This window comes from Haliaeetus leucocephalus, unplaced genomic scaffold (genome assembly GCF_000737465.1).
Source record: "Haliaeetus leucocephalus isolate CR32 unplaced genomic scaffold, Haliaeetus_leucocephalus-4.0 Scaffold802, whole genome shotgun sequence".
Taxonomy (NCBI): domain Eukaryota; kingdom Metazoa; phylum Chordata; class Aves; order Accipitriformes; family Accipitridae; genus Haliaeetus; species Haliaeetus leucocephalus.
The window spans coordinates 3565576-3586861 of record NW_010973238.1 but is presented as its reverse complement, the minus strand read 5'-3'; the positions used below and the strand labels follow the sequence as shown (position 1 = coordinate 3586861).

Sequence of the window (21286 nt, the reverse complement as noted above, 5' to 3'; positions counted from 1 at the left end):
GTACTGCCTTGTATATCCAAGACACATAGGGCTTCTGTCTCTTCTCACGTATAATTTCTGGTTCTTACAGGTTTGAAATCTGGGTTGACAGCAGCAGCCCAGGTTGTAGACTGGTTGGAAGGAGACTCATACAGGATCTTAAAGAGTTTGTACAGCAGGGGCATTCAAACAGAAGTGTCTGTGAGGTGTTGTGTCTTTTTTTGGATGACTTGCTTTGGCATCTGGATTAGTTTAAGTTTAGATTTCAGAAGTAGGGTAATACCTATGTCAGCCTAAGTTTGGGCTTCAGCCAGCCTAATTCAGGATAAAGCTTATTCACAGTGGACCCATAAGCAGAGACACAATATGTTGATAGTAATAAAGGATCAGCAGAGAGATTGTTTTGTGCCAGTGTTACTTTAATACTATTTTATGTTCACTTCTTCAAGCGTGTGGCAGGTTTTGTGGTAGACTCCTTTCTGTTTCCTACATGCTTTTTATTTTTTACAGCAAAACTTGTGGACCATGTTAGTGTTGGAACTCAAAAAAGAGTCCTAGTTATCCATGTGGCGTGTAAAGTGAGAGCTCTGGAGAAGGTGCAGAGGATGCACGTAGGCATGCTGTGCCTACCCCAAGCCTGGTGACGGGCTGCTGAGTTCAGGTTCACAGCCTGCAGCTACCAGTCAGGGATCAAACTGTCATGTTTTGCTCCTTTTAGTCACCACTGTGTAATGATGAGATTGGCATTGTCCCTGCAGAGGAACTCGAGGAATGGACACAATCAGGATGATTCACACTCTGCTTTTAGCATCTTCTCAGAATCTCTGGCGTTCAGTGTTGTTTTTTTGCTGCCCCAGGAAGCCATATTTATCTCTCACCATCACTTCCTCTAATCAGCAAATTCAGTAGACACCCTTCAGGAACAGAAGGAGAAATCTTCATCAAGCATTTAGTGTGTGATTCCACTTTTCCATCAGGTGTATCAAGTAGGTCATTACAGCCAAGTGCCTCATCATGTTTGCCAAGTCATTTGACTGCAGACCTTGACGTACACTCTTGTCTCTGAAAAATTGACCACTGTCATCTGACTGGCTGGTGTATGCCTATGTAATGTAGTTTGTTTGTGGGTAGATATGTTGCCTGTTGAGGTGGTAATTATGTGTGCGTACTTTTGGCCACATCACCTGTCCTGCTCGTCTGCTTGCTTGCTTATCCCATGTCTTGTAGGGTGGCATTTGACATTCCATATCTTTCAGCGCGGCAGTCAGCTGGTGTTTTTTTCTGCAAGTTCCTGATAGATAATATTCAGCCTTCTGGATGGCTTATATTCTGGAGAGTTAAAAACATGGATGAGCAATACTTTCGGCCACTAAATGTCTAGGTATCTTTTCAGCTTGCCAGGTGTGCCATTTCCTTGTTGTGTATTCATTTAGCTTCAGGGTCAGGCACTTGATGAGCATTAGGCCTCTGAATCTGGAGCAACCTGAAGAGAAGTGATTTTTAGGTTAAAATTCTAAAGGATTTCCTTTTTTCCAAGCATGCAAATATAGCATGGATTCATTTAGCTGAGAAATGTAGTAACACATTAAAAAGGGGGGGTGGAGGGGTGGCGGATCAAATTCTTATACCTCAACTACTGAAATAGATTTTTATTTATTTATTTTTAATTATTTTTATTTATTTTCTGAAACATGGCATAAAGTAAAACATACATCTAGCAGTGTTGTTGAGTAGAGGTCTGACACTTCATCAGGATGACTTTGCCATTCCTGGGTAATGTAGCTAGCCCTGCTTGCAGTGCTGAAACCCAGACGCTTTTGCTCCTTCTGTTCAGGTATGTATGGACAGCTTAATGCAGCGTCACTGGGAGAGGAGGCAGGATACCTTGGTGATAGCATCTTTCAGTGCCTTGAGCACAGAGGGTTTTTTTCAGCATATTCATTGATTTCTGTCAAGAAAACCACCTACTGGCTGAGACTAATGTTCTTTCAACAAAGGAAAAAATGTTCAAATTGGGAGTAGAATGAAGGATTTGATGAAAAGACTGTTTTCTTATATAGAGGAGTGTAATAGGAATCTTGGTGAAGGAGCCTGCAGAAGCAGAATGGCATTTCAGTAAATAGTATTTAGGTTGTGTGTTCTTAACGAGAGGTGAAAACATTAAAATACTGAGAAATAATTAATTCATTTACAATAATCCCATCTCTCTCCAGAGTGGTGGTGTGGCTGTACTCACTTTCCTGCTAGTCTAGTTTCCTCTTCTGTTTCATTTTAGCAGCTGGGTAATTCTTGAGGTTCCTGCATGTGTGGGCTGTACAAATTACTTTTAACTCCCTAAGGTGAGGCTTCACAAGGAGTTAACAGAGTTCGGAGCCCAGGCAATTTTGACTATCCAGCCCAAAGAGAAATTCCTCTGGGTAGTACTGAACTGTTTCAGATCTGACAGCCACACACTGCTCTGTTTTGCTCTGTAGCTTCTGATTTGAGTCAAAGCTCTGTTGCAGAGCAGTGCCTTTGGCACAGCTTACCTCCGCATCATACAACCTGCACTCATGGAGCTTTTTGCCTAAATGGCTGCTTTGATAAAAAGGTGAGTAGCTCGGCACAGGAGGGACACTTGAATAAAGCCCTCTCAGGGCGTTCTGAAGACACTGTCTAAAATAAACACCTTGAACATGGCAAGATATGAAACTGTCTTGTTCAGGATTGATTGAAAGTATCTAAAAGTGACTTCTGAAAAATGACAGGCTTTCCTGCTTACAGCTAAACTAATCTCGTTCATTCTTTTTATTTGGTTTGCAAAATTTTGTTTGGATTGAAATTCTTGAGAACAAAGATTATCATCTTAATCTGTATTCATGTAGTCCTAGAACAGTGGGATTTTTATCCAGAATAAACAGCCATGAAGCTCCACTTCTGTGGAAGTACCTGGGTGTGTTTGTGAGTGTCTGGTGATACTGTTCTCCTTACTCTTCTTTACTGGCACCTGGAGTAACATGTGTGCTGCTGTTGTTTTCTGTAAGGTCTGGTACGGTCCGGAGGTCTAGCAGTACAAGTCCTCTTGGTTTTCCTAAAACTGGTGCTTCCCCTCCTTATCCTGGAGAGCATGGATCTGTGCCCAGCTCTAGAAAGCTCTCCTTTGGCGGTGCCAAGCCGTTTATGCCATCGCCACAAGGTAAGATGTCAACTGGCATGTTGCTGCCCTAATAAAATCATGTGCCTCTGTACTGTAAAGAGGGAGGTTGTGACCAGTTGTAGCTGCCAGGTAATAGGGAATTCAGATTATTGTGTTCTCCCTGGCTCTTCTCAATAGATCATTTGACAGGTGTTTTGGCCTCAGTAAAATGGAGAGGAAAATACCTATTAGCCCCAGGAGAGGCAAGCTTTGTTTTGGTGTCTGCATCAAACATTTTGCTGCCCTCTGAAGAGGGCTTCTGTAAGTGCAAAGTATCTTTTTACTGGCTTGGGCTGGGGTGAGAAAAAACATAAGCCAATTGTTGTCAGAGCAAAATTCTGACCAGCTTTGGAAGGGCTTGAACTTCACTGTTCAAACTGAAAAGTAGCTGTCTGAATATTTGGTAGCTGCATCCAGGTGTTAACAAGCAATGCAAGTGGAAAGGGATAAGAAAAACCCCAGTGTGCAACTGGTGCAATTTGCTGTTTTCTATAAAGAAACAGACTCTGATGCAATTAGCTATTCCATAACCCTAGTGTCTCCAATCCTATACTTATTAGACTCTGCTGGTGGGGAAGTGCAGAATATTCATATTCTATTCCTCTGAATTAATATTACTGCAAAGTCAGACTAAAACTTGCTAAACTAATACCAGACAGAAGGTTTTTTTCCTCCTTTTACAGGATTTGTTGATATTTTCACTATGCAGCTAGGGCTGAGAAGATGAAAGAGATAACTAGCATCTTTCTATAAAACAGATGGTGCATAGTGTTGTTATTGCCTATGGAAACTTAATACCAAATAAACTTTTTTTTATTGTGTTCTCTCAAAGTTGGAACAATCCCAGAGCAGCCCAGCCAGACTGTTATCCCGTCTAATCTTGGAGCAGAAGTGAGAAGCAGGATTCCTGTCGCTGGTGCGTTGGTCCTTACCTCCCTTCATTATTCTTATGGATAAGGCCAGAACCATAGTCTCAGGGCATTCAAGGTTGGGTATGTTCCTTCAGCAGCTTCTCTTGCTGCTTGGCCAGCCAGGATTTCTGTGTGCTGGTAGGAGTTGGAGTTGATCCATTCACATCCCGTCAGCCAGCGTCTTCCAGTGCTGACAAACCCTGTGTTGCAAAAACTTGAAACTGGGGACTTTGAAATCAATGGATTGAGTGAAGGAAAAGCATCTCAGAACCCCCTCTGCCAAGTGGCCTGCTTGATGTGTAATTTCCTTGCTGCTAAGCTCTGACAGTCAGAGTCCCTTTCTCTGTAAGGGCTGCAGTGAAGGGAAGAAGCTACACTTTTGTTTCCCTGTTCATATCTCTTCTTCCTGTAGAGTCAAAACCCGATCAGGCCTAGCAGTTTTGTGGCACTGATCAGAGTGCCATCCTTAGCCATCCACTGAAGGTTTTGATCTGGAGATGTTTGTGCAGTGGATCCTGGGATCAGGCTGGCTTTTTGCGTTAGAACCAGGAAATGATGTGGTTTGTCACTCTGGGCTCTCCAGGTTCCTCGGCGCCTGAACACTCTCCTCGAGGGATGGGCTCCCGGCTCCACAGTGCTCCCAACCTGTCAGATTTGCATTCCTGCAGGCAGAAGATAACCAAGCAGCACTCTGATCCTCTTGTTGCTCACTTCGGTCATACCCCAATCAGCCAGCCTCTGCAGATTCATGGCTTACAGCACTGCCGGCAGCTCCGATCCTCACCGAAGCTGTCTGAGTTCATGCAGAGAAGCCCTTTGCCAACTATAATGGGCTCCCCTACAAAGGTATGTCAAGGAGTCTGATTTTGGGTTCCTCACAGTTCAATGTTTTGGGTTGTCTGGGGCTGAACCGCTGCATGATCAGATAACTCTGACCTGGATTTATCACTGCTTGTTCGCTTTTCTTCAAGGGCTGTTTAGTGATCTGTGTGAAATGAGGTAGTGTCCTAGTTCTTAGTGGACAGATCTCACTTGGTAGCAGTGTTCACCATCTGAGCAGAGTCCAGGGTTTTAAACAGGCAATGAAAAGGAGCTGCCCAGATTAGTCAGAAGCGCATTAGTGAACTGTAGTGCCTGGGCTGGTTTGCACACAGCAACTCGGCTTGTGACGCAAGTGTGTGTCCAGCAGGAATCCCCAACAGAGACGGCAGACAGTTAAGCAGGTGACAGCCCTGGTGTCTCATGCAAAGCTGGCACTGTGACAGCATTTTCTCTGCTTATGTTAGGCTGCTACAAATTTTCAGCAGAGCTTGTTGTCCTTTTGTTTTAGTCTTTCTGGTACTGGGGACAAGTAACTGTGTGGGGTGGGATTTCTATCTCTTTATTTCAGGCAGGTTGTTAAGCATACAATTTAATTTTGATAAACAAATGGGAGGGTGAGGGGAACCTTCGTCCTTTGTTTTTAAAGAAAGGTTTCTGTTTTTTCTGTTCTTCTTAGGCTGTGTCCCCATTTGAGTTTCCCAAAACCCCAAGTTCCCAGAATCTCCTCACCCTCTTGGCCCATCAGGGGGTCATGATGACTCCAACACGGAACAAGACCTTGCCAGATCTGAAGGAGATGGGTCATTTCCACTGCCAGCAAACTGGCTTGGGATTGAGGCCTGTGGAAGAGATCAAGGGCAGGTGAGCTATAGCCTGTTTATACAGTGGTGCTTCATTCCCTAATACAGGACAGATGGGGCAAATTTCAAACTCCAGCTAACATTGAAGTTAAATGTTCTGTAGTTATCTGCTAGCACCTTTGGATTGCAAGCAGATATGATGCAGATTTTTGGTCTTCCTCTACAGGCGCAGGCCATGGCCTAGATTTTACAAAGTGAGAGATTGTCCGTAGCTTCACACTGTGTTTAGTGTCCAGGGTTTCATCAAGTGGGGATGCAGGATTTTGTTATTAGACCAGTCTCCCTGCAATTATGCAGATGCATGCCTTGTTCTTTGTGGAGCCTGTGCCTATCATGGATGAGAGGGTGTTATGGGTGTTCCTTGTCCATCGAACAGTGGGCGCAGGTCTTCCGACCAGAGATCTGCTTGAAAGCCACGTGCTGACTGTCATTGCAGGATACAAAGTCACTCGTGTGTTAGTGTTAAGTTTTTCTTACATGCCTCTCTGCAGACTGCAGCTTTCTCCAGTGATCTGGAGGAGTCCTCTGATATTAATTTCCGTATCTTCCATCAAGGAAAAATTGTGTTGTAATAATGCTGTAGTCAGTGCTTGCATTTACTGCAGTTAGTCACGGTAGTTGTATACTTCCTACAAGTAGCAGGAGGTGCTTCAGATGTTCTGTTGAAAGAGGAAGAGTGGTCATTTCAGCTTCAGACTGTTTGCTTTGTAGTGTTAAGTGGTTGTGGACCAGGAATGGCACAAACTGGAGTGGAAGTTAGCTGAAAAATTAACACCTGTTGATTTTCTGCATCATGTTATATGTCCTCTTTTTAGATCTCTGAGCACAGGCAGGCTCACTGACCTGCTTCTGAAGGCAGCCTTTGGGGCACAGATCTCAGAAGCTGGCAGCAACGACAGCCTGAACAATGAGAAGCCAATGGAAATTGCAGGTAGGTGGGGAGGCCAGGCAGATCTGGCAGGATGTCCTGGGTTGGGGCAAACAGTTTGCCTACATGCCTTCTGCAAATGGGAGGCTGCTTTTCTGATGGCTTTTGGCAAAGGAAGTGACTGCCGTGTGTGAGGAGTGTAATGATGTTTGCTTTCTTTTGTGGAGTGCTCGAAGGTCTGTGGGCTACGCGTGCTGTGTAGTTGCTGGCTAGCGGTGTGATTTTTGTAGGCAGGGCTTCCTCTTTTGGCCCCTTCTGAATGTGGTGACGTGTGGAAGTGGGGACTTTCTGCTAGGCGGCTCGAATATGAATGGCTCTGCAAGGGTGGGCTTGCAGGTTGGGAAGCGCGGAGGGGAGAACAGCTGCAGCAATGCGTAACGCTGCCCAGGCTCGTGTCCTGTAGTTCATGCCAGCCTGGCCTGGTCGTGTTCTTGGGGGATGCCTCCAAAGGGAGTGCTGGCCTGTGCTGGTAACCAGTGTCTCCCAAGAGAGTCTGCAGGAACATAAAACTGCTGGGTGAGGCACACCATGCTCTCAGTAACTTTCCTGTAATGCCAGTCTGCACCTTTCAACTGTCTCCCCAGCTCCCTCAGGTGCTTACGGAGGGACCCTGCACTCTGGTGCCCGGGCTGGGGGCTCTGCCAGCCCATCCCCAGTGATTTTTACTGTCGGATCCCCTCCCAGTGGAACAACCCCCCCACAGACCACGAGGACCAGGATGTTTTCAGGTAAAGGGCTGATACCTACCTGCCTGTTCCAGTGGGAATGCCTGGGGGCAGAGCGATGTGTTGAATTCCTTGCTGCTGATGGCAGAGGGCTGCTCAGAGCACAGTTGGTAGAGCTCAGCTGGTCTAAATGCCTGAGGTTCTCGTGCTGGCTCCTGCCAGCCCCAGTTATTGCTGATAACTGTTTACGCTGGCACAAGGACTAATGCCAGACAGTGGTTTTCCAGTACTTGGAAGAGACAGGCAAACTCTTCTTTTACTTCATTGCTCTCTGCTTCAGGAATAATGCTGCAGCTGTTCATAGACCCACTGTTGCTGATAGGTCAACAAACGTAAAGGTGTTGTGTTCTGATCATTTTCCCCATGGGTTTTGGATGAGCTATAAAAGACGAGTATGACCATCCATGCCCAACAATTTCAGTGCACGAGTATCGTTGGGAAAGGGCCAGGATGGCTTTGTATGCAAAATTATTAGTGGTGTTACTTCTGCTCTGAGCTGCTTAAGTAGGAAATGGGGAAATGCACTCCTGCTTGACAGATACTTCTTTTAAGATGCCAGTGCTCTGGCCTCATCAGCCCACAGTTGAGACTGTGGTAATTGGCCCTTTTGGGATAGTGTGTCTGCGAGCTGGAGTCTATGTTCAGTTTAAGAAAATATTTGGACACTTTTATTTGCATTTTTGGCTTGTTTGGGTTCTCGTCTTGGCTATTGCTCATCTGAATGTAGTCGACTCTCTTGTTCTTAATTACTGCAGGGAAGGTTTGGATGTAACCATGAATAAGCTGCTTGACTGGGATGGGGGGGGACACATGGGCTCAGTTCCTGGGTACGGCTTGGATTTCCATCATAACTAAAACCACTCACATCCTTGATTGTCTGGAAAGTTGGGACCATAATCCTTTCTTTGTCTCGTCTACTTAGAGGGTAAGCTCTGTAGGGCAGAGACTCTTACAAAGTATCTGACAGGCCCCTGTAGCACAATGGGGTTACTATCCTGGCTACAGCCTCTAGCTACTACTGAAATGTTACGAATAGAGAATTCAGACTTCCTGTATTGCTTTTGTGAGGATAATAGCAATTTGGAAGCAGAGCCAAGCACCAGTTTTTAGTGGGTTGAGATTTGGATGCAAATCTTGCCGAACAGTCAAGACCTCAGATGGGATGCCTGGAAGACAAGGCTGTTGAATAGCGAACCTACAACATATACACAGCATTAGGTCAAGGTGGTCAAAGCAGTGCTGCTTGACAAGCTTTGTTTATTAGGTCTGTGCAGTAACTCGTTATGTTATAGTTAATGCACAAAGTTAATGGTGAAAAGGGGAGCTTTGCAAGCTGAAACTCTGCGCCCGAAGTGCTTGGACAAGCCATGAGTAAGATCACTTGACAGATATAAAGGCAGAGCCTTTTCATGGGTCAACAATTTCTGCAAACAGCCTCTTGGAATTACAGGGTATCCAGAATGTGAAATTGTTGGTCCTTTCCTCTCTCTGAAAGATGTGGAAATACTCTGCCAGTCTTTGATGATCCACTTGGCTTTGAAGCATAGCTGCTAACAGGGAGAGAGCTTTGGGAGGAGAGGAGACTGTGCCTCTCTGCAGATCAGTTGTGCATTATTATATTGCTGAACCTTTTGAAGGCAGGGTAGGGCAGCATATTAAATTCATGGGTAGAAGAGAAACGTCTCCCTCCAAAGGATCAGTGACAGTGGAGAATACCGCCTTGGTAGAATTAGCAGATTATTGTAGCTGGTATTGGCATCCCCCTGTCAGACAGAATATATCCCTCTGTGGCAGTGTGTCAGGGGATATGAAGCCTTCTGGAAGTAGTCAATGTATTATGAATACCCTGAGACAGAAGCTCCTTTTGAAGTGTCCATCTTTTATATGCAGTGTGCTCTTAGGGTGGATTCAGTGGTCGAGAAGGGGAAAAGATGATGGACACCATACTTACAGGGTCTCCTGAATCCTGAGGTTAGGGTCTTGACTCAGCTGAAGTCACTTACTCTCTGCCCAGCCTCCTATTTGTAAAGAGGGGGAAGCAGAAGTGCAGGGCATGTAATAGAAAGCTTTCCTGGTTTCATGTAAGTGTTTGGTGTTTTAAAACCATGATAAAAACCTCACTTGTCAGAGGTGCTCATTCAGTGATAGTGTAAAAACTAGGGAACCAGGGTTCAAACCACACTGACCGATGATGGGGAAGTTGGCTATGGCAGTGTATGATAAAAGTCAGCCCAAGATATTGTGGCAGGATTCAGAAAGGGTTTGGACAAAAAAGAAAAAAAAAAAAAAAGTATTTCTGAATTGTCTCCATAAATGACAGACGTTCTGGAAGGTGCATTAAATCTGCTTGAGCTTGTAAGCTGGTCTACCTGAGTCGCTAAGGAGGTTATGTTGGGGAGTGGTTATTCTACATCAAGAGTCTTTGCATCTTCCTCCAAAGTACCTGTTGCTGGCTCCTATCAGATCCAGGATCCTGGATCCTACAGGGTAGTCCTCTCTGCTGGGTGAGGAATACCTGGCCTACTGTTATTATCTTCAGTAATTCCTTTACCTATTTTTCTTCTCAGTAGGGTCTTCCAGCTCTCTCAGTTCTGGAGGCTCATACACCGGCAGGCACTTGGCAGTGGGAACTGGTGGGGATGCTGTGGAAGGCACCTCAAGTCTCCGGTATGCTTTTGCCGATCCGATCACCGCTAATCTGGAAGGTGCTGTTACATTTGAGGCACCAGAGTTGCCCGAAGAGACGCTCATGGAGGTGGGTATATCCCAGGGACTTGGTAGGGGCAGAGGACGGGGGACTAAAAGTAAAGCAAATCCAGAGGTCAGATGACTCCGTGTTTGGAGCCAAGGGGGTTGCTTCCAAAGATGGAGCAAACTGGTTTCAAGAGAGCCAGACCAGTGCAGTGCTCAGAAAGCCCAGGGCATATTTAGCACAGTGACTTTTGAGCCTGCTACCAAGTTGTTTAGTCGATGAGACAGTCCATGACTGGGGTTAAAATTCACCATTTCCAAAGCTGAAATTGCAGGCTGGAAACATCAGTTATCTGATGCCTTCTGTATTAACAGTTTCTGAAGAAAACCTGGGTACTTTGGGCCTTTTCTCTTTTAAAATAGCTGACTTGAGAGCGTGAGTAGCTTAGTGTATCAAATGACTGCCTGCTGCATGCACTTGGGGAGTCAGGCAGTGATACAGCCTCTGCTGAAAGTATCTGAAAAAAAGCAAACCTGACACTTATGCTACTGATGGGAGCAGGGGGACACCATGTTCTGCGCCAGAACAGCTGAAGCAGATTGTCAAGGTGAGAAGGCTGCCAGGCTCCCCTTCTCTGCAGGCTGAAGACAGGCTGAAGCGGAGCAAATGCTTTTGTAGCTGAGATATATTTGAAATGTAGGTCAGGCTGCCCATTTGCAGTAGAGGTGGGAGGCAGGTTCAGTCATGGTTTCAGCTCTGTTCGTCATACCTCCTTAGGCTGTCTGGGACTGAGGAAGGCTCTTTGTATCTGAATTTTGCTGGTGTTGCTAAAAACCCCTAGATACCCGCAGAGTTATGCATACATTGTTTCAGGGATGTGGGTTTGCTCTTCTACTTCAGATTTTATTTAGCTCAATTTTTTTGTCAATTATGCATTGAATTGCATTTGTTTGCTTAATTACCTGCAGAGCCACAGGGCTAGGACTTTCAGCATTGATGTGATCACAATAGTAGTGAGTTTAACTGAGGATCCTGCCTGTGTGAGGTCCCAGAAGTATGGGGCCCTGCCAGCTGCCACCACTTCCAGACACTGGTCTGAAGAGAGGTGTCCTAAGGAAGTATCAACTTTTATCTTGCTAGTAGCACTTAACTCAGCTTCTATGTCTGTTGAGTCATTTGTGTTCGGTCATCATTTCTGCTGAGCACAGTAATCCATTTGCATGTTGCAAAACCTTTACAGCATATATTGAGACCCTTTGTGCTCTGTGGAGTTGGCCAGAATGCAAACCTGGCAGATTTTCTGATTTCTGCTGATAGTTTCAGGGCATTGAAATCTTACTGTTTAAGCACCTTTTTTTATCTTGAGCAAAGCTGTTGCATTCGGATGGGTGGTTCTTCCATCTTTTTGTAGAAGTTTCTTTGGGTGCAGACAAGGCAAACTGAAGGCTACATTTTAGTTTCTTTTGCAGTGCTTTTAAAAACACAATACAGAGATGGCTACAGGAGGAAAGACTCTTGTGATGCCAAATGAGGCTACAAATGCCAGCATAATGAGTAGAAGCTGACTGTATAAGCAGAGAGGAAGGCCTGTGCATTGGTTAGAGATACCAGGCTGAGACCTGCAAGATCTCAGCAGTTTCCTGCTCTGCCACAAACTTCTTGTATGACTTAGCAATTACTTAATCTACAAGTTCCTCCTCTGCTTTTAAACAGAGGAAGATGGAGATAACACTTCCTGACCTTACTGGACTGTCCAGGTAGCAAGATGGTGGGAGGAGAGATTTGTATTTCAGATAGTCAAAGCTGCCTTAGCAGCCAAGTGCCTGAGCCAGTGAATGAAAAACAAAAGCTTGTAGAACTTGAGTGTGGGGTTTTTTTGATAAATTCATGTAGGAAAGATCCTTACCAGCCCCCTTTGAGAGAATCGAGCCACTGAATGTTTGAAGATCAAGCAGGTTAGCTACTGCTCTGCAGAAAGAGTTTGAACAATGGAGTTGCATCTGTTCCAGGCAGCAGTTCATTTTCTAGGACCCACAAGCATTCAGTTTTTCCACAAATACTAACTTCCCAAAAATGTTTTCAGTGACTTAAGCAATGCAGCTTCCCAGAAATGGGATAATCCCCTTTGATCTGTAATAGCAGAGGAACAACTGCTTTGAAATGAACGTAGCACTTAGTGTGTATGCCACTCGCTAAGTGGCAAGGAGTTGCAGATAAAAGATTGTCCTTGCTGTCCCTTCAGAGGATCTCACCCAGGGCTCACTGCACTGAACTGGGAGGATATAAAGACCAAGGGCTAAGTGAGGGCTGGGCTGTGGGTGGGACACACTGCGTTTGGAGTTTTCTGTGGCGTAGGAGGTTGTCACTCATGAAATCCACACCCGCTTTCAGTTTTGTAGCAGCATTGCTGTGGTGGGGACCAGAGCTGGGCCTGTGGCGCAGATGGTCTCTCCCCCTTCCTGGCTGACTTCTGAAAGAGTCCCAGAGAGCTGGGATCCTCCTTGAGAAGGGGGCATGTCATTTTGGAGCAAGTCTCGCCAGCTTCTCAGGGACCTTTCTGGAAATTTCTGGCCTGGGATGGTTGCTTGCTGCTGTTACTGTGGAGGAGGAACTGGTGTAGTGTGCAGGCTCAGGGCTCAGTTTGGCTGTCCCTGCCCAAAGCAGAGGTGTAGGGGGCTTTGGGGCCCGGGTGTTATTTCTGTAAGCTGGGATGTGTCACTGGCACAGCTCTAGGTGAGCAGCCCTCCCTGGCATGCCAGCTTTCCCTCTGTAACCCCCACCTTGGCATCCCTTCAACAGCAAGAGCACACCGACATCCTGCGCAGCCTCCGCTTCACGCTGGCCTTTGTCCACTACGTGATGGAAATTGCCGCCCTTAAAGGCAGCTCCAGCGAGATGAGCAGTTCAGTGACATCTGAGTACCAGCTCCAGGAGAGCGTGGTGGCCGACCAGATCAGCCTCCTCAGCCGGGAGTGGAGGTAAGGACCGAGGAGAGAGCCACCCCGCTCCCAACTCTTCTGTTACTTCCACCCCACGTATCAGTCCGTACCAGAAGTCCTTCGAGACACTGGCCACTGTGCCGTTGATCTGTTTGCATTGCGATGTGCTTTCTTTGCAGCTACGCAGAGCAGCTTGTGCTGTACCTGAAAGTAGCAGAGCTTCTGTCCTCAGGGCTGCAGATGGCCATAGAGCAGATCAAAGCTGGCAAGCTGTGCCTCTCCTCCACCGTCAAGCAAGGTAAGGGGCCGCTGGGCTCATGGCGCAAAGGACTTCCCTGGAATGGAAGTATTAAAAGTATCGCAAAGGGTATGGAGGGGGTTGAGTGAGTGTGAACCCTCACCGGTATGCCCAGGGGCTTAATTTCTTATTGTCCCCTTGCACAGCCAGGTCTTTTTTTATTCGCACTGAGGGGAATGTTCCTCTCGTCACGTTGACTTTATGTCTCAAAGCTTTTGCTTGTGCCCCTGTGAGAATCTTCAGCACTAATTAGTGAGAGGCGAATGTATCTTGCCTGATTCCTTGTACATCTCTGTCTCAGGTACTTATTTGTACTTGACGTAAGTCCAACTTAATTACACAGTGCATGTCCTAGGAAGTGCTTACTTGGCAAATGGAGACCTGTCTTGGCAGTGATGATTTTTCAAGTGAAACAAAAACACAGGAAGTAAAATACTGGTAATGCTAGAGTCACTTCTTTGCTAGTGTTAACGGCCTTACATTTGCATCTGACTGGCTGGCTTGTCATGCAAGTTGGCTGTGATTCAGTGATTAGAAGAAATAATTTTAATACTACCATTGTAATATTACTGAGGGAGCTTTTTGAAGCACTTGAAGTACTTGACCCACCAGCCACCTTCCTCAAGAGCTTAGTCTTTGAAAGTACTCATGCTGCCTTGGGATGTGGTGTAAAAAAACCAAAGTTAAATACATTGAGCACACATACGTTGTAGTAGGCAGTATGGAGCAAGATACACAGGTTTAGCTACACATCCTCCACAAATTCAGGCTAACAGGAAAGTTGTCATAACCCAAATAAATTACTCCTTTTCGGGGCAGATTGCAACTTCTAGCTTCATAGTGTAATTTGTCCTTCAGTGTGTGGGAATTGGGCAAGGCTGTCTTTTCTTGTTTCTCTCCCCACAAAGTACTGCTCCCTTGAGGCTTTTCAGGGCACAGTGAGGACAAGAGGGTTTACAAGGTACTTGTGTCCAATGTATATGGAAAAAGCAGGGAAGTGCAACAGGACACTGCCCTGGAGTATCCTTGGGCAGCGTGTGCCAGGCAGGGTCCCTACCTACAGTCATTCTCTTTTTTCCTGATAATTTGGTCACAGCTCAGAGCTCTGATTGAATTCCGTGGAGGAGGATGTTGCTGTATTTGTGTGTTGTTTTGGGTTTGGTTTTTAAATAGTCTTTCTTGACCCTCTTGTCGTGGAGTTTTTCGTTTTGCCCTCCTGATGTGACCCACGAGCTTTAGGCTTCCCACTCCCTCTCGGATTCCTTCTGAGCAAGGGTGATCTGGCAGTCTGACCCTGAGAGGGTTATGTTTTTGTGCCTTTGTCCTTTTCTCTGATGAAGAGTTACAGCAGCCTTTCTTCCTGGAGGCAGTCTCTTCTCTGGCTCTCTGCTCTCTCATCTCTGCCTGGGAAGGCTAGATATAGTTGCAAGGCCTGTCTGTCAAGTGAGGTTGCCCCTCTGCATCGTAGCTGAGAGAGGCTGGTTCATGGTATGGGTTAATCTGCCTCCCCCAGGAGCAAATCATGCAGTGTGGGGATTTTCAAATCTGCACATAGCAGTTAATACTCATAAGATGTTGGTGGGAGTTTGTATTCAGTACTTTTGTAGATCATGCCATGCAGCTAGGGAGGCTCAAGCCTGTGGCATCACTTGCTGTTTTGGATTGTTATTTAACCCCTCAGAATCATATCTGATTCCTGATTTTCTGTCCCATAACCTTCCCATACAAGCTGCCGTTGTTCAGGAATAGAAGGTGGCCTTTCACAGGCATCAGTGTCTTTTCATTCTGGGACAGCAGAGTCCCGAGAGAGATTCCCTTGCTTAGTCAGTGCTGCTCATCCACACTCAGCTCCAACAGCTACCACATGCAAGTCACGTACTTCTTCATGGCACGTCATCACCCATCAAAGTAGCAGAAGCTTTGTATCTGGCACGTCTGTTGCTTCTGGTGGTGCGTGAAACATCTTGCATGGTGCAGACTGCTCTCTGCCTTGTGGCAGCTGAAGGGAACAAAAATAGACCTGGCCTCAGGTGAACTAGGCATATATGTAGGCTTTGCCACGTGCAGGCTTATAACTGGTGAAGGTGACAGACGAAAGGAAAAAGACCCTGTTGGTGCAGCAAGTACTTTCCTGCCAGTCTTTTGGCTTTCACGTAACCCCGTTGTCTGGAAGTTACTCATTTGGGGTCCTGCTTGTGGAGATTGGGAGGTACAGGGAGAAGTGGAAGTAGCGCCTAAAGCGTTTCTTTCCTTTACTGTAGTTGTGAAGAAGCTGAATGAGCTTTATAAATCCAGTGTATCATCCTGCCACTGCCTCAACATGAGACTCCAGAGGTTCTTCTTGGACAAACAGAAACTCATGGATCGGATCAACAGCATCACCGCAGAGAAGCTCATCTTCAGCTATGCTGTGCAAATGGTAATAACCATACAGTGCCTGGAATCGGGGATAGTGCAGAGCAAGTGTCAGGCATTAATGGTTCCTGCTGGTGGCCTTAGCAGATGGTGTTACTCATGGTGCTGTGTGCAGCCTTTGGAGGCTGGGCAAGGGAGGTGTTCATGCAGCTGGGGGGCCATGCTGGGAAAGCTGGATCTTGGTCTGGGAGTAACCTCTTGGCACGGGGTTCTTGCCTGCAGGTGCAGTCTGCAGCCCTGGATGAGATGTTCCACCACAGAGAGGACTGTGCACAGAGGTACCACAAGGCTCTGCTGCTGATGGAGGGGCTCCTGAACATCATCACTGAACAGGGGGACATAGAAAACATCAATAAATGTGAGTGTTCAGTGACTTTTTTTTTTTCTCCCACTAGAACATGTGCTTTTCTAGCTCAATGGATCAGAAATTTCAGTACCCAGCATCCTTTTTTCCTTTGGCTAATTCTTGGTGGACATAGCGGAGATCTCTTGGCTTGTTGTAGCTCCTCGCAGCCTGGCCTCCTACTTTCCCAGCGGGAGAACTGTTAGAAATGCAGGTCCCTGTTCTGAGCCATATTTTGAGAGCTTCACATGCAGAGCGATTGCCAGGGCTTTGTTGGAGCTTTTGATGTGTGAAAGAACTCGCTGAAGGAAGTGGTTTGGCGACAGCAGGGGCCTGGGTTTGGTTTCCAGCCGGAACCATCCCTCTGATTGCACAGAGCACTTGGGAACGTGAAACTGGAACAGCTGTCGGGCGGAGATGGCCGATCAGTACAGTGAGGGCTCCTTCCAGCATGTCTCCTGAAACAGGACTGCTCGCCTGTCTGGTTCCCCAGCGCCAGGCCTGGCTGAGAAGGCAGCAGACGTATTTTTCTCATCAGCAAGTGCTTCTGTAGCAGTGAAAGCCAAACTCTTACCTACTTGCTATCGTTTGGCTTCCTCTCCCAGGGACAGATGGACTCCTCTGTCTGCTGCTCCAAGCTGTCATCTCTCCTGCGCTCTCCCTTTGTCATGAGGGATGTTATTCTCCGCTGCTGCAGGCTCCGCAAGTCCACACTCCATGTGGAGTGGAAAGGACTGATTTCACTTGCTCTGAGCGCACTTTCCCTGCCCTTATGGCTCTGGTTTAATCACCTCTGTCATCTCTCTGTATGGGAGGCGGGCAGAGGGGATGGGGGATAGCCATCATCTGTTAGAGCAGCTTTACTTGGCCTTGGCTCTGCTCTGCCACAGCTAAACCAGCCCATCCGCAGCAGCTCCTGTTGGCGTCAGTACGGCTGAAGGGAAAGGCCGCAGCTGGCAAACCATGCCTCTCCCCTCTGCTGGCTACCGAATGCCTTTCTTGGGCCAGCGTCCAGAGTGCTGCCAGGCTGCTCTAGCCGTCTGTGTAGGCAGAGCTCTTGGATGGGTAATGAGAGAAGAGATTTCTGGCTCACAGGCAATCAGTCAGTTAATTATCACCAACTTTCACAGTTGACATGAGGCTCACTGAAGGAGAGCAAAGGGAGATTGGCGGGTGGTGTGTGGTACTGGAAGGCTAAGTGAATAGGGACTACTAAGTAGTTTCTATTGTACCATTTCTTACCAACCTGAATCACATCTTTTGTCCAGAGATACAGTTAATGCATCTAATAGATTTCTTTTCCTAGTTGATATCCTGGTATTCCCTGTTTTACCCTATGTTCCAGCTTCCTGATTGAGCTGTTCTCTGGTAGACTGTAGTGGGTATACATTTCATTTTAGATCTCAGGTATATGATTACTTATTTCTGAAAAGTAAAATGATGAACCTAGAAATACAGCAAGTCTTCCTGTGAGAGCAATGAATCCCACCGAACATTTAGATTCTGAGAGAGTCTTGGGCTCAGACAGTGAGAATCTGGCACTGACTCTGCTGGGCTGGGCTCAGTCTCTCAGTTGTAAGCCATGACAAATGGCATTGGAGACCTTGAGTCATCCTGCCTGCTGGCAAAAGCCGCTCCAATAACTAAAAGTGAATAAATTGTTCCCGGCGGATGGTGGTTCTTTATAACATCTTGATACCTCTATCACAACTGCTGCTTCCTGGCTTTTGTTATTGGATCCCTGATTATTCAACCCTTTGACCTGTCCCTTCCCAGCATGGTGTTTGCAGTCAGGTCCTCATCTAGTCTAAATCAGTACCTGGTAACGATTCTTGAAGGGCTGCTTAGATTTGCTGAAGTTCTGCTTTTTTTTTTTTTTCCTTCAATCTCCAGCATGTTTTGGTAGTCTTTATATTGCTAGGAAAATGAGAAGTTGATTTCTTTTGTTGTTTTTTCTGTCTCTCAGGTAAACTGTGCATCGAGCGCAGGCTGTCAGCTCTGCTGTCGGGGTTCTGTGCCTGATTTCAGTGTTGTTGTTCAGACATCTCGCCCCAGCCGATCACTTTGTTTCCAACGGCCTGCTGCTGCGGTGGGAAACGGTTTTGGCAGTAGGAGACCTGGAGGGTGAACTGCTCAGTGTTTTGTATTTTGACATTTTGGGAAGTTGTTTCACAGACTTGGATTCCTTTGTGGGGATGTGTGACTGCAGCAAGCACAAATACTTCCCTGCCCAAAGGCCTCGGCGAAGACGTAGCCGATCTGGAAAGATTCCCTCGTTGGCAGAGGGGATGAAGGATAGAAGTCTGCTTCTTCCCAGCACTTTGAAGGATAAGACTGCTGCCTATCCCTCTTGCTCAAGAACAGGGTATTCCAGTGCTGTGTCCATTGCAGGCAATGGATGTGCTGAAACTGCTGGCTTCAGTTAACGTTGGAGGGTGTCATTCAGAAATCAAGGCCAGTTTGTGTACTTTCCCCTATCCTAGCTGAGAGCCAGGCATCTTCAAGCTTCCTGGCAACCCGAGGCTCCCCTCCTTTCTCTCCTTTATCCCTTCTCGTACGTGTTTATGCCTTGGAGTGCTTACAGAATGGCAGAGAGGAGGGAGTCGGCTCCCTTTTGCCTGAGCGTTGCTGAAGCAGCTCCCACCTGCTACAGACTTACCGAGCGAGGCAGAGGACACGCTGCTGCTGGGGAAGTTTGCATCTCCCGTGGCTGCCGTGTGGACTGCCTGTCTGCCTGGATGGGCGAACGACACAGGGAAAGAGACTCTGCGCAGGAAACAGGAGGACGACAGAAAGTGTAACACTCCTGTGTTTGTGAAAAGCCAAAATGAATCCGTTCCTTCCTTGGTCCCCGAGTGCAGCGGGATTAACGTGAAAGACTCCTGGCTGTTCAGCTCGGCCTGTCAGTACATATCTACCAGGAGGAAGCACTAGCGCTGTCCTGCTTTCAGCTGTTGGCTCAATGACCCCTTTCCTGGAGCCCTCACCACCCCCCCGCCCCCCCAAACTGAAAACACTAGCTTTGTGAATCAAAGGAGCACTTTACACACTATGGGAACTTTGAGAAGTTGACTTTGCATCACACAACAACCCAGGAACATCACGACTGTTAGGAATGCTGTTCTCTTTATTCCTTTCCTTGCTTCCTGGTTGTTTTATTGCACTACGTGTGTGCGTATATTAATATGTATTCCTAAGGGTGAATATATATTGATATATATATATGGTTTGTGTGTAACTGTACGTATTTAACTGTACTGTATCTCGTGAGTGTGAGGCAAAAAGCACTGCAGAGTCTGTGCTGTTCCTCCTCCACACCAGGCAAAGCTGACTTGCAGTCTGGCAGTACCAAGATGTGTTTTGTTTTGGTTTTTTTTATTTAAATGTTCTTTTAAGGACAGTCAATATAAAGCTCCGTGCTTTTTAAGAGCTCAAGAACAGGCGTTAAGATCCTACACACTTACAATTGGAAACGCATTTTTTAAGAAGTTTTATTTGCTGCTTCATTTTTTTTATAAAGAAATCTTGTAGTGTTCATTTTTATGTTCAGCATTTCTTTTAGGGAGACTCTGTAGCCAAATGAGACTGTGGGTGCGAGTGGCTCGAGTTCTGGTTGAGGCTTCGGATGCTGTGAGCATGTGCGTGAGAGGATAGCTGGCTGCCTTTCCGTCTGTCTGCGTGCGCATGTGTGTGTCTTAATTTATCAGAGTTGTGGCAGTATTTTGTTAGCGCTGGGCAGAAAAGTATCTTTGAAAGCAACTCGAAACCTCAGGCTTTGTTTTTGGGGATCTAAAAATATTTTGCACATGGTGGTTAAGTCCTCATTGCTTTTTTTCTCTCAATAATGGCACGTTCAGTGTGATACTTTACAAGGGTTTCAGGAGCAACTTAATTGGCTTTGGAGCTGGCGTCATCTTTGGCAACATGGGTGTTTCTGATCACAGAGCAGAAATGCCAATAAAGAAATTTAAAAATATTTCCAATTGCCCCAACCAGGGAAGTTTAAGTGTAGCTTTCACAAATGCTTCAGTACTGGGCTGCTGTTACATCATACGTTCACAGCCTGCTGCTTCTGTGGCCGTTTGCGCTTGTGCCTGGGAAAAAAAGACACAAAAAAAAGACAAAAACAACAAACCGACCCCCCCCAGCCTGTGGACAGAAATGCCGAGGAGACCCAGACTGCTTCCGAAAGGCTTTTCCCAGTTCTGCAAAGGGCTATGCTGCAGGTGGGAGCGGTGCACCGGGAGGCAGCACGAAAGCACTAAGCCAGGACTGACTCTGCAATACAGACACCTGCTACGCACCCCGAACCCTCCCGGCAAACCCCGAGTGTACACCGAGGGCCTCCTGCCAAGGAGAAGCACAGCCCGGGATCCATGTCTCTGCCGCAGGTGTAACGATCTCTGTGTGTGGCAAGCTCAGCACTAACCTTCCAGCTGTACTTAATTACTTGAATGTATCAAAGTTGTCCACATTCAATGTATACAAGTATATATTGCTCCAAAAAATTGTGGTTTACAGACCTACAACCAATATATATGTATGTGTTTGTGTATATACATACAAGGATATGTGTGTGTATGTGTGTGTATGTATATAGATACACACACAAACACAAACATGTGTATATATATATATGTTTTCTCTCAATACTTGAAACTTAGCCACTGTGCTTGAATTAAAAAAAAAAAAAAAAAACACAAAAAACCACACAAAAAAAACCCCCAAAATGGGGGAGGGAAAAAAAAAAAAAAGAATAACAAATCAGACAGGTGATTTATTTTGCCATCACTTTGGTGACTTTTTTATCTAACTGCATGTAGCGTGAAACCAACTTTTTTGGTGAAAAATATTTATTGCTTTGTAGACAATAAGGTATGCAAAAAAAAAAAAAAAAAAAGAAAAAACCCCAAAAACCAACCCCCCAACCATTGTTGAAGTTGCTAGTGTAGTCCACCTGCTATTGTCATGGCTTTGTTACTGTTGCAGCGTTTGTGTCTAGCGTCTTTAATAGATTTCAAGAAACCTCAGTCTAATAAACATGTATCTTCAGGTTTGTGAGAGCGTATGATGATGTTCTTTATAAGGTAATGCTTGATACTTTGTCAACATTTTTTATTTGTGTTTTGTGTGACTTTTTTTTTGGCTTTAAATTGTACAACACCAATTTAAGAAAATAAAATTGATTTGAAATTGTTA

At 46.0% G+C, this 21286-nt stretch overlaps 1 protein-coding gene across 1 annotated transcript in view; it reads left to right on the top strand.

Moving 5' to 3' along the window:
* Nucleotides 1-21286, top strand: part of ULK1 (unc-51 like autophagy activating kinase 1) — an 85753-nt gene extending 64467 nt beyond the window's left edge. The window contains exons 18-29 of the mRNA XM_010581724.1: nucleotides 3003-3154; nucleotides 3987-4070; nucleotides 4649-4911; nucleotides 5564-5748; nucleotides 6563-6678; nucleotides 7260-7403; nucleotides 9968-10155; nucleotides 12892-13070; nucleotides 13211-13329; nucleotides 15591-15748; nucleotides 15967-16102; nucleotides 18054-21286. Of these exons, the coding sequence (XP_010580026.1) occupies nucleotides 3003-3154; nucleotides 3987-4070; nucleotides 4649-4911; nucleotides 5564-5748; nucleotides 6563-6678; nucleotides 7260-7403; nucleotides 9968-10155; nucleotides 12892-13070; nucleotides 13211-13329; nucleotides 15591-15748; nucleotides 15967-16102; nucleotides 18054-18109 (1780 nt within the window). The 3' untranslated portion in view covers nucleotides 18110-21286. The remainder of the gene's footprint in view (nucleotides 1-3002; nucleotides 3155-3986; nucleotides 4071-4648; nucleotides 4912-5563; nucleotides 5749-6562; nucleotides 6679-7259; nucleotides 7404-9967; nucleotides 10156-12891; nucleotides 13071-13210; nucleotides 13330-15590; nucleotides 15749-15966; nucleotides 16103-18053) is intronic.